This window comes from Budorcas taxicolor, chromosome 10, assembly GCF_023091745.1.
Source record: "Budorcas taxicolor isolate Tak-1 chromosome 10, Takin1.1, whole genome shotgun sequence".
NCBI classification, from domain to species: Eukaryota; Metazoa; Chordata; class Mammalia; order Artiodactyla; family Bovidae; genus Budorcas; species Budorcas taxicolor.
This window is the reverse complement of record NC_068919.1, coordinates 18,033,231-18,045,325: the sequence shown is the minus strand read 5'-3', so window position 1 is coordinate 18,045,325 and position 12,095 is coordinate 18,033,231. Positions and strand designations below refer to the sequence as shown.

At 37.1% G+C, this 12,095-nt stretch overlaps 1 protein-coding gene across 1 annotated transcript in view; it reads right to left on the bottom strand.

Annotated features, from left to right (window-relative positions):
* Positions 1-12,095, bottom strand: part of LRRC49 (leucine rich repeat containing 49) — a 154,117-nt gene that overhangs the window by 42,869 nt on the left and 99,153 nt on the right. The window contains exon 11 of the mRNA XM_052646930.1: positions 2,049-2,132. Within this exon, the coding sequence (XP_052502890.1) occupies positions 2,049-2,132 (84 nt within the window). The remainder of the gene's footprint in view (positions 1-2,048; positions 2,133-12,095) is intronic.

The window sequence follows — 12,095 nt, the reverse complement described above, 5'->3', positions numbered from 1 at the left end:
TAAATTTTTCCCCCAAATCTATGATAAGAAGGCATCTTATCTTAAAAGATTCAATTTCAATTATTTGCAGATGACTTGGGACAACCCAATTCTTAATCTACACAATACCATTATTTTCACTCACTGCCAAGGCTATTTTGAAAGAGGCAGGGGCAGGGAGTTAATGGCAGATGGCTATCATGCTGACGCCATGCATGTGGCTTTCTGGCTGACTTGCAGTTGGCAAAAATAAATATTCTTAATGATTGGCAAAAATAAATATTCTTAATGAGATAGATGTAGCAGTGCTTAGAAAAAAGGCACAAAAGTTTACACCACTCAGTATGTTAAATTTATAACAAGATACTCTGAAAATGCAAACACTTTTCTATACCAATCCCAAAGTTAAGCTTTCTTTACCTGAGTTGTTAAAATCAGATCAACACCAGGCTGACAAAGAAAATGGGTATTTTCACCGAGGTCAAGGAAAGGGAAGATATAGTTTAAAACAAGAGTGCAATCTGGGGTCAGGTGGGGATCACTGGCTGGTTAGAGGGGCCAACAAGGGCTCTAAGTGCCTGTGGAGCAGGAAAAAGAAGAACAAAGGAAAGACAAATATTCTATCAGGCAAAAGAGGGTTCCCCCCCCAAAAAAAATTTATGTTCAAAGATCATGGATGCATCTGGCATATTAGTACAATCACAACTATAACTAGAGGACAGTCTGTCAAATTTGTGTTAAAGTGATAGTTATTTTAGAAGATGCCAACTTTCAGCTTCTGCCACTTGAGTCTATTCTTTATAAACCAAGCAATACCACACCAGTATATGTCATCACTATCACTTCCATTCATTTTAAAGATTGAAAAGAAAACAGAAAGATAGAAAAGCAACAGGACTAAAGATGGATGTCTATACACCCTTCCTGTCCCTCAGAAACAGCAGTCCCCAACCTTTTTGGGTACGAGGGACGAGTTAAATGGAAGACAATCTTTTCATGGACCAGGATGGGGCAGGTGGTTTGGGGATGTTCAAGTACATTGTATTTATTGTGTGCTTTATTTCTAAATTATTATACATTGTGATATATAATGACATAATTATACATCTCATTGGAATGCAGAATCAGTGGGAGCTCTAAGTTTGTTTTCCTGTAACCAGACAGTCCCATCTGGGGGTGATGGAAGACACTGACATCTGAACTGAGATGAGCGGCTATAAACACAGATGAAGCCTCGATCTTTCCATCTTTCGCCTGCCACTCACCTCCTGCTGTGTGGCCCAGGTCCTAGTAGAGTGGAGTTGAGAGGACTTGGGACCAAGTTTGTTTTGTTTGTTAATTTAGTTGTTTTCACAAAGTAAAACACACAGATTCAAATGTACTCTTCGATCAGTTCTGACAAATGCATAAATGTTACCCTGTAATATTTCCATCACCCCAGTAAATTCTCTTGTTTCCTAAGTTTGCTATATACAACTTTGTTATCCCGAAAACCTTTTAAGGACAGTAATATCTGATATGCTAAATCTTTTAAAACAAGTTCAAAAAAACCTTTAATTTCTATACTCCTCAAAATCTTTACCACCTCTCTATCGGAGAAGCTAATGGAGATTTTTCTTTTTTTTTTTAAAGCCATCACTAAAAAATAAACCCATGTAGCAGAGCTCGTTAAAATATATCACTAAAGATGACAGTTTACTACAGTGGTTTCCAAAATGAAATTTAAATGCCAGGAGGATACACAAGGTGATGTACTGGTGTGGAAAGAAGGTTAACTTCTGTTTTATATATATACTTGAATCTCTTCCTTTTATAATTTCTCATTTTCACATTTATTTTATAATGTGCATTATATTACATTATATTGTATTTCAGAAGTACAGGTTTTTTATGTTTTAAGGGTGTCTGTTTATTAAAAACACTATCAATAGGAATGAAAAATTTGCAGTTTGGAAACCACTTTTCTACCTTCAGTAGGTGCGAGAGTGTGTGTGTGTGTGTGTGTGTGTGTGTGTATGTGTGTGTGTGTGTGCGTGCACATACATGAATGCAGACACCAGAGACAATACCTTAAGCAAAGATTGCTTATGACTTTCCCGCTTCTTCTCTTCCTCTTTTTTGGCTACAACAGATGCCATACGCCTTTCTTCTTCCTAAAAGAAAAATGTAAAAAAGTATTGTTAAGTATTTAACCTTTTTTGATGCTAAATATCTTCAGTTCTCCAAGTCTGATTTTCTTTGTGAGAGCCATACTACTTGCTAATAGGAAACATGCCCTCAAAGAAAAAGTCAGTATGTTCCTCTTTATTTTCTTCTTCCAACTTAATTCGAAAAGAAAACTGGGCATTCTTAACTCTACTCCCAACTCTTGATGTGAGATAAACCTGAACAATACAAGAAAAAGACTGAGAAGAGAAAGGAGAAAGGGAGAGCAGAGGGCTTCCCTGGTGGCTCAGTGGTAAAGAATTCACCTGCTAATGCAAGAGGTATGGGTTACCGGTTCAATCCCTGGTCCAGGAAGATTCCACATGTCATGAAGCAACTCAGCCCATGTGCCACAACTATTGAGCTTGTGCTCTAAAGCTTGGGAATGCAACTGTTGACCCTACGTGCCACAACGACCGAAGCCTGCATGCACTAAAGCCCACGCTCCGCAACGAGAGAAGCCACTGCAGCGAGAAGCCCATGCACTACAACTGAAAGTGCCCGCCTCACACAACTAGGGAAAGCCACGCATGGCAGCCAAGATCCCGCACAGACATAAATGAATAAGGTCGTACCAAAAGGGAGTGGGAAGCAGGACTGTATAACTTTTCTCTGTATTGTAGTTCTACTTGGAGATTTTTAACAAAGTTTTTATCATGAAGATGAAAATCATACTTTTAACAATCTATTTAATTTATTGTTGCAAGGCAGAGTTTTTTTTAAATGACAATACAAATGTGAAAGCTTTTTAAAAATTTCCATGGATATTAATAAATTATTCTCCATAATATCATTACTTTGTTTTTAAGTTGATTTGGCTAGTCTAATTTCTTCCATTCTAAAAACTATGAAACTTTACTGTAATAACATTACAGTTTAGAAAAACTTTTTAAAAAAATCAGTCATAATCCCAAAACCCTAACTCAAATATCATAATTTTTCCATCACATTATGATATTCACTATAAACAAATTTTTAAATGTTGCAATCTGCATACGCAATCTGCATCATGATTTTTCACCCTAAGGATTGGCAAATTTTAATAAAGTAAATTATAGGCATGTAACTCATAATTTTTATTATCAAAAGATTTGTATACATTAAAAATGATGTCATAATTTGAGAAAACAATTTCTTCATTAAAGACAAACTTGAAAATATCTTCAGAGACAGAAAACTATAAAAAGTAATTCAGTACATTTGAAGGAGAACATTTTCAGACATACAATTTACAAAACCTGAAATTAAAAATTTAAGACGTGAGTTGAAGAGTAGAATGCTCTCATACCACCCTATAATTGCCAGTCATAGCTCTTAACCTCTTTCATTTAAATGATCTCTGGTACTGTCTCTCCTCTTTTGCCTGCAAATAGATAGCTCCATGAAGGTATGGACCATATCAGCTACCCAGCATATAGGAGATATGCAGTAAATATATATTCAAAGAATGAATTATTAAATGTACATCTCTATGACTGTGACTGTGTAAGTTGCTCAGTCGTGTCCAACTCTTTGTGACCCCATGGGCTGTAGCCCCACCAGGCTCTTCTGTCCATGGGATTCTCCAGGCAAGAATACTGGAGTGGGTTGCCATTCCCTTCTCCAAGGGATCTTCCCAACCCAGGGATCAAATTCAGGTCTCCTGACTTGCAGGCAGATCTGAGCCACTGGCTCCTGATCTGAGCCACAGGGAAGCCCACAACTGTTCAATAATTTCCTAAAAGTGAAATCATTAAATCAAATGGTAGACATATTTCTAGGGCTTTTGCTGTGTTTGCAAAAGTACTCCATAAGTGTAGTACTAATTTACATTTCTACCAGAAGTTAACATTTGATTTAAAATATAATGGATAGTCACAAGAGTTGTTCACCAAATATTCCTATGTCTTCCTACATCCTGGCCATATAGTGAGATGGCACTTCATGTCCTCTTGAAGTTAGGTGTGGTCATGTGAATTGCTTTGGCCAATGTCGTATGAACAAAAGTGATATGTGTTACTTCTGGGTAGAAAATTTCAAGGACAATGTATGATATAGCTATTTCCTCTCTCACTTCTGGTACAGAATTTGCAAAGCTCCAAAGGATGGCCTTGGTCATGGAATGAGGACAACACAGAGTAAAGTTCTCAGACCACACAAAATGGACAGACTGACAGTATGAGCATGAAATAAACTTTGTTGATTTAATCCACTGAGATTAGAGAAGTTGTTACTGTAAGATGGAGAAGCTCTAAACAGCAAAAACAAGACTTGGAGCTGACTGTGGATTAGATCATGAACTCCTTATTGCAAAATTCAGCCTTAAACTGAAGAAAGTAGGGAAAACCACTAGACTTTTCAGATATGATCTAAATCAAATCCCTTATAATTATACAGTAGAGGTGACAAATAAATTCAAAGGATTAGATTTGGTAGACAGAATGCATGAAGAACTATGGACAGAGGTTTGTAATGCTGTATAGGAAGAAAGGAAATGCAAGAAGGCAAAGTGGTTGTCTGAGGAGGCCTTACAAATAGCTGAAAAAAGAAGAGCAGCAAAAGGCAAAGGAGAAAGGGAAAGATATAGCCAAGTGAATGCGGAGATTCAGAGAATAGCAAGGAGAGATAAGAAAGCCTTCATAAGTGAACAATGCAAAAAAATGGAGGAAAACAATAGAATGAGCAAGACTAGAGATCTTGTCAAAAATATTAGAGATACCAAGAGAACATTTCATGCAAAGATGGGCATAATAAAGAACAGAAACAGCAAACACCTAACAGAAGTAAAAGAGATTAAAAAGAAGTGGCAAGAATATACAGAAGAACTATAGAAGAAAGGTCTTAATGACCCAGATAACCACAATGGTGTGGTCACTCACCTAGAGCCAGACATCCTGGAGTGTGAAGTTAAGTGAGCCTTAGGAAGCATTACTATGAACAAAGCTAGTGGAGGTGATAGAATTCCAGCTGAGCTATTTCAAATGTTAAACGATGATGCTGTGAAAGTGCTGCATTCAATAAGCCAGCAAATTTGGAAAACTCAGCAATGGCCACAGGACTGGTAAAGGTCAGTTTTCATTCCAATCCCAGAGAAAGGCAATGCCAATGAATGTTCAAAATACCATATGATTGTGTTCATTTCACATGCTATCAAAGTAATGTTCAAAATCCTTCAAGCTAGGCTTCAATGGTACTTAAACTGAGAACTTCCAGATGTTCAAGCTGGATTTAGAAAAGGCAGAGGAACCAGAGATCAAATTGCCAACATCCGTTGGATCATATAAAAAGCAAAGGAATTCCAAAAACATATCTACTTCTGCTATTATATGTGTTTTAGCATACTTTGACTATGCTAAAGTCTTTGACTGTGTGGATCACAACAAACTGCAAAATTCTTAAAGAAATGGGAATATCAGACCTTTTTACCTGTCTCCTGAGAAACTTGCATGCAGGTCAAGAAGCAACAGTTAGAACTGGACATGGAACAACTGACTATTTCAAAATTGGGAAAGGAGTACATCAAGGCTACATTTTGTCACCCTGGTTATTTAACTTCTGTGCAAAATCCCAGGCTGGATGACTCACAAGCTGAAATCAAGATTGCTGGGAGAAATATCAACAACCTCAGATATGCAGATGATATCACCGTTATAGCAGAAAGTGAAGAAGAACTAAAGAGCCTCTGATGAAGGTGGAAGAGGATAGTGAAAAAGCTCTCAACATTCAAAAAATGAAGATCATGGCATCTGGTCCCATCACTTCATGGCAAACAGATGGGGAAACAGTGAAAACAGTGACAGATTTTATTTTCTTGGGCTCTAAAATCACTGTGGATGGCGACTGCAGCCATGAAATTAAAAGACACTTACTCATTGGAAGAAAAGTTATGACAAACATAGACAGTACATTAAAAAGTAGAGACACCTTTTGCCCTCATAGGTCTGTATAGTCAAAGCTCTGGTTTTTCCAGTAGGCATGTATAGATGTGAGAGTTGAACCATAAAGAAGACTGAGTGCCGAAGAATTGATGTGTTTGATCTGTGGTGCTGGAGAAGATTCTTCACAGTCCCTTGGACAGTAAGGAGATCAAACCAGTCAATCCTAGAGGAAATCAGCCCTGAATATTCATTGGAAGGACTGATGATGAAAATGAATCTCCAGTACCTTGGCCACCTGATGTGAAGAGCTAACTCACTGGAAAAGACCTTGATGCTGGGAAAGATTAAGGGCAAGAGGAGAAGGAGGTGGCAAAAGATGAAATGCTTAGATAACATCACTGACTCAATGGACATGGGTTTGAGCAAACCCCAGGTGACAGTGAAGGTCAGGTAAGCCTGGTGTGCTGTGGTCCATGGGGTTGCAAAGAGTCAGATACAACTCAGTGACTGAACAACAGCCTAGAGCATCCTGATCAGCATATACATTATAATTAGAATTAAGGAAAGTCAAAGAGGCACGAAAATGTATTCTAGGGTGTGAGCCATTATAAATGCTCCCGAAAACAAAGGACTTAGACTAAAGAAGTAAATAAAAAATGCACAAACTATCTCAGAGTTAAAAAGGTAATCAGAAATACATCCACTGGAAGACTCAAATTTTTAAAATGAGGAAATGAACACTCTGAGAAGTTTAGTACCTTATACAAGGTCAAAGCCAGGATCAGAAACAGCGGTCATTTTTGAGAAATGGGGTTTGCATTTTTATAATCAGGATATAATTATATGTGTTTTACTGGTTTTAGACAGATGAAAAAAGTGAGGTCAAAATTTAGCAGTAATCTGCCATACAGTTTAGTTGTTTAAAAGGGAATGAAAATTTATATGATTTTTGGTGAATTTAAAGTACATTTTACAATATGGAAAATAGTTGTTCTTAATGTTTAAAGACTGAACAGAGGTAATGAGGAGAAATAAACTAAATAAGAAATTCAGAACCTTGGTTCCTAGTTTCATAAAATAGCTGAATTAATAACCACATTAAACTCTTTTGTTTAGTAGATGTTGATTTAGTATCTATTAAGTATAACCTGTTTCAGAAAAAAACTTTTTAAAAGAACAAAATATATTGATGGTCAGTTGTTGACTCGTGTATTGAATATGAACTAGAAACAGATTGGTTATTCAAAGAGCCAATTTTAAGCAGTACTGGAAACTGTATGGATCACGTACTATACATACTTAACAGATGATTTCATTAGATTTGCAAAGAATCTGAGCTTCTATTAAAGGCAGGAGGACTTTAAAAGGAAAGCTAAACCTAGGAAAACTGGATAGATGCCAAATCAATTCAAATATTGAATGTTTTAAAAATTTATACATATGATGACTGTATTTCAGCCCAAATAATTACAGAGTAGCTAAAGTTAGAAACAAAAATAAACACCTCTAATTGTAAAGATAAGCTATAAATTTGTTGGTAAGAAGGAAAAAAATTGTAAAATTCAGGCATCTTCATGATAATAATCCAATTTCTGGGACAAAAATAATATCCTTTATGTAGCAAAAAAAGAGATCTACCTCACCTGAAAATAGACATATACTTTCCTCATTACTGTGGTTTGTCATGAAGACCTAATACAGAAACAGGTTTAAATTAATTAAGAAGCATAGTGATTTAATGGAGAAGGAAATGGCAACCCACTCCAGTGTTCTTGCCTGGAGAATCTCAGGGACAGAGGAGCCTGGTGGGCTGCCGTCTATGGGGTCACACAGAGTTGGACACGACTTAAGTGACTTAGCAGCAGCAGCAGTGATTTAATGGGTATTTAATAACTTACATTATACACTCTTAGCAGACTTCTAAGGCTCTAAAACAATGAATTTATTACATGAGAAGACATTTTGCTACAAAATAAATAATAGCAGTCCTAATATAATCAGCAATTTATTACGTGGAATTTTAAAAACAATGGCAATGTGGGTTTTTTAACCATATACTTTAAATAGTTATACAAGACATTGTTTTCCTTGACTACACTAAATATTAAAACAGATTAAATTACAGACTTTTTATCTAGAGGAGAATGTTCCTTATTTTTCTTTCAATCTTTTTTTCTTAACAGAGAACACAGATGTTTCCAGGGTCATAGTTAATGTCAGAATGAAGATTAGAAGCTATATCACTTGACTTCTACTGGCCTATGGATAATAGTCATATTATACATTCAGTTCAGTTCAGTTCAGTCACTCAGTCGTGTCCAATTCTTTGTGACCTCATGGACTGCAGCACGCCAGACTTCTCTGTCCATCACCAACACCTGGAGCCTACTCAAACTCATGTCCATTGAGTCGGTGATGCCATCCAACCATGTCATCCTCTGTCATCCCCTTCTTCTCCCGCCTTCAATCTTTTCCAGCATCAGGGTCTTTTTCAATGAGTTGGTTCTTTATATCAGGTGGCCAAAGTAATGTAGTTTCAGCTTCAGCATCAGTCCTTCCAATGAATATTCAGGACTGATTTCATTCAGGACGGACTGGTTGGATCTCCTCGCAGTCCAAGGGACTCTCAAGAGTCTTCTCCAACACCACAGTTCAAAAGCATCAATTCTTAGGTGCTCAGCTTTCTTTATAGTCCAACTCTCACATCCATAAATGACTACTGGAAAAACTATAGCTTTGACTAGACTGACTTTTGTTGGTAAAGTAATATCTCTGCTTTTTAATATGCTGTCTAGGTTGGTCATAGCCTTTCTTCCAAGGAGCAAGCTTCTTCTAATTTCATGGCTGCTGTCACCATCTGCAGTGATTCTGGAGCCCCAAAAATAAAGTCGCTCACTGTTTCCATTGTTTCCCCATCTATTTGTCATGAAGTGATGGGACTGGATGCTGTGATCTTAGTTTTTAGAATGTTGAGCTTTAAGCCAACTTTTCCACTCTCCTCTTTAACTTTCATCAAGAGGCTCTTTAGTTCCTCTTCACTTTTTGCCATAAGGGTGGTGTCATCTGCATATCCGAGGTTATTGATATTTCTCCCGGCAGTCCTGATTCCAGCTTGTGCTTCATCCAGCCCATAATTTTGCATGATGTACGCTACATATAAGTTAAATAAGCAGGATGACAATATACAGCCTTGATGTACTCCTTTCCTGATTTGGAACCAGTCTGTTGTTCCATATCCAGTTCTAACTGTTGCTTCCTAACCTGCATACAGATTTCTCAGGAGGCAGGTCAGGTGGCCTGGTATTCCCATCTCCTTGAAGAATTTTCCAGTTTGTTGTGATCCACACAGTCAAAGGTTTTGGCATAGTCAATAAAGCAGAGGTAGATGTTTCTCTGGAACTCTCTTGCTTTTTTGATGATCCAAAGGATATTGGCAATTTGATCTCTGGTTCCTCTGCCTTTTCTAAATGCAGTTCAAGCTGGAATATCTGGAAGTTCCTGGTTCACGTACTGTTGAAGCCTGGCTTGGAGAATTTTTAGAATTACTTTGGTAGTGTGTGAGATGAGTGCAATTGTGTGGTAGTTTGAGCATTCTTTGGCATTGCCTTTCTTTAGGATTAGAATGAAAACTGATCTTTTCCAGTCCTGTGGCCACTGCCGAGTTTTCCAAATTTGCTGGCATATTGAGTACAGCACTTTCACAGCATCATCTTTCAGGATTTGAAAAAGGTCAACTGGAATTCCATCACTTCCACTAGCTTTGTTCGTAGTGATGCTTCCCTCCTCCATCTTGTTTGCAACCCCCCTACTATACATTAGGGGAGAAAAAGCCAGAAAAGGATAGGTTATACCACCATAATAACTTTAAAACTCACACGGGCTTACAATAAGAAAAGTTTGTTTCTTGATCATGCAAAGAACACCTCAAATGTTCTCCATGTAGTAGGCTAAGTGTTCCTAGGTGCTATGACTTGATGGCATCTTTGACTCAATATATGCTTTCACAATGACCATCACATGGGAGAAAAGCCCAGAAAATCACACTTTGGCCTTTAGATGCTTCTGTCTGAAAATTATGTACATTACTTCTGCTCACATTTCACTGACCAAAGCAAATTGCATGACCACGTTTAACTTAAGGGAAATGCAAATATCATCTTTCCACCTGGAAGATGTAAGAACACACTGGGGGGATTAGTAATGGCTACCACAACAGGACACTCACTTCCACCTTGGATAGGCTACTTCATATTTTGGAGAACAAATTGTAAACAAGTTCCTATGAAGCCAAATATATGTGAGTTTGAGGTGGAAACTTTAGATACTGTGTCCATTTCAGAACTGTGAGAATAGCACCTGCATTCACAAAATACTGCCTTGGAAATAAAAAATTCTGGGAGGTGGAATTTTCTATACAATGGTCCTTGTTCTAGTCCTTCAAAATATGTCTGTTCTAGAACTGCCATACGACCCAGCAATCCCACTGCTGGGCATACACACTGAGGAAACCAGAATTGAAAGAGACACGTGTACCCCAGTGTTCATCACAGCACTGTTTACAATAGCTAGGACATGGAAGCACCTAGATGTCCATCAGTAGACGAATGGATAAGAAAGCTGTGGTACATATATACAATGGAATATTACTCAGCTATTAAAAATAATGCATTTGAATCAGTTCTAATGAGGTGGATGAAACTGGAGCCTATAATACAGAGTGAAGTAAGCCAGAAAGAAAAATACCAATACAGTATACTAATGCATATATATGGAATTTAGAAAGATGGTAACGATTACCCTATATGTGAGACAGCAAAAGAGACACAGATGTATAGAACAGTCTTTTGTACTCTGTGGGAGAAGGTGAAGGTGGGATAATTTGAAAGAAGAGCACTGAAACATGTATATTACCATATGTGAAACAGATCGCCAGTCCAGGTTCGATGCATGAGACAGGGCACTCAGGGCTGGTGCACCGGGATGACCCAGAGGGATGGGATGGGGAGGGAGGTGGGAGGGGGGTTCAGGATGGGGAACACATGTACACCATGGCTGATTCATGTCAATGTATGGCAAAAATCACCACAATATTGTAAAGTAATTAGCCTACAATTAAAAAAAATAAAATTTTAAAAATGTGTCTATCCCTTCCTTTTTTGTACAGTCATAAAAATATTTGAACACTACTGGAATATCTTCTTTGTCAATGAATTGTGCTAGGTTTTCTGGAAATGTTTGTTTGCAATCACCTTTTTAAAACTAATAGTTCAGGTGTAATTTAACAAAAAAAAAAGTGAACTACTGTCCATTTTTCTAAATTCTCTATTTCTATAAATGAATATTGTTTTAAGCCATATCAACTTCAAACAATCATATTTCATAATTAACTCAATCTGAACTTATCAATTTCAATGCAAGTCTTTTTCACACATGCTAATTCTCTTTCCCCCAACTCTGCATTTGGCTGAGAACTGTCATGTTTGTTGTTAAGAAGTTAAGTCCAGAATTTTCAATTTATCTATTTTTTATCTTGCTAAATTCTGCTTATATTTATAGATTAGAAGTCGGCAAAGTTTTTATACAAACAGCCAGATAGCAAGTATATGAAGCTTTGTGATCCATATAAAATCTCCAGCACGTATTCTTATTCTTTTTCTTTTTCACAGTGCTTCACAAATATAAAAACAATTCACAGCTTGAGAGCTATGAAAACAAAAAACAAACAAACAAACAAAACAGGCTGTGGGATGGATCTGGCTCACAGGCTGTAGTTTGCCAAACCTTCTTTTATTTTATTTATTTTTATTTTTATTTTTTAATTATTGAGCTTCTTTTGGATTCTGATTTGATCAACTGGTGTATCAGGATTTCTAACTTCCCTAGTTTGTCATTTATATATTTTATTAGAATAATATAATGCTCTCAACTAGTCAATACTTAAACATGTTTAAGAGAATGAGAGTGAGCAAAAAGCCTCAGAGCACCCCAGTATAGATTTCTCTGCAGGTTGGCCATTAATCCATTACTTTCTGTTCTGTAGGTATACTCGAATCA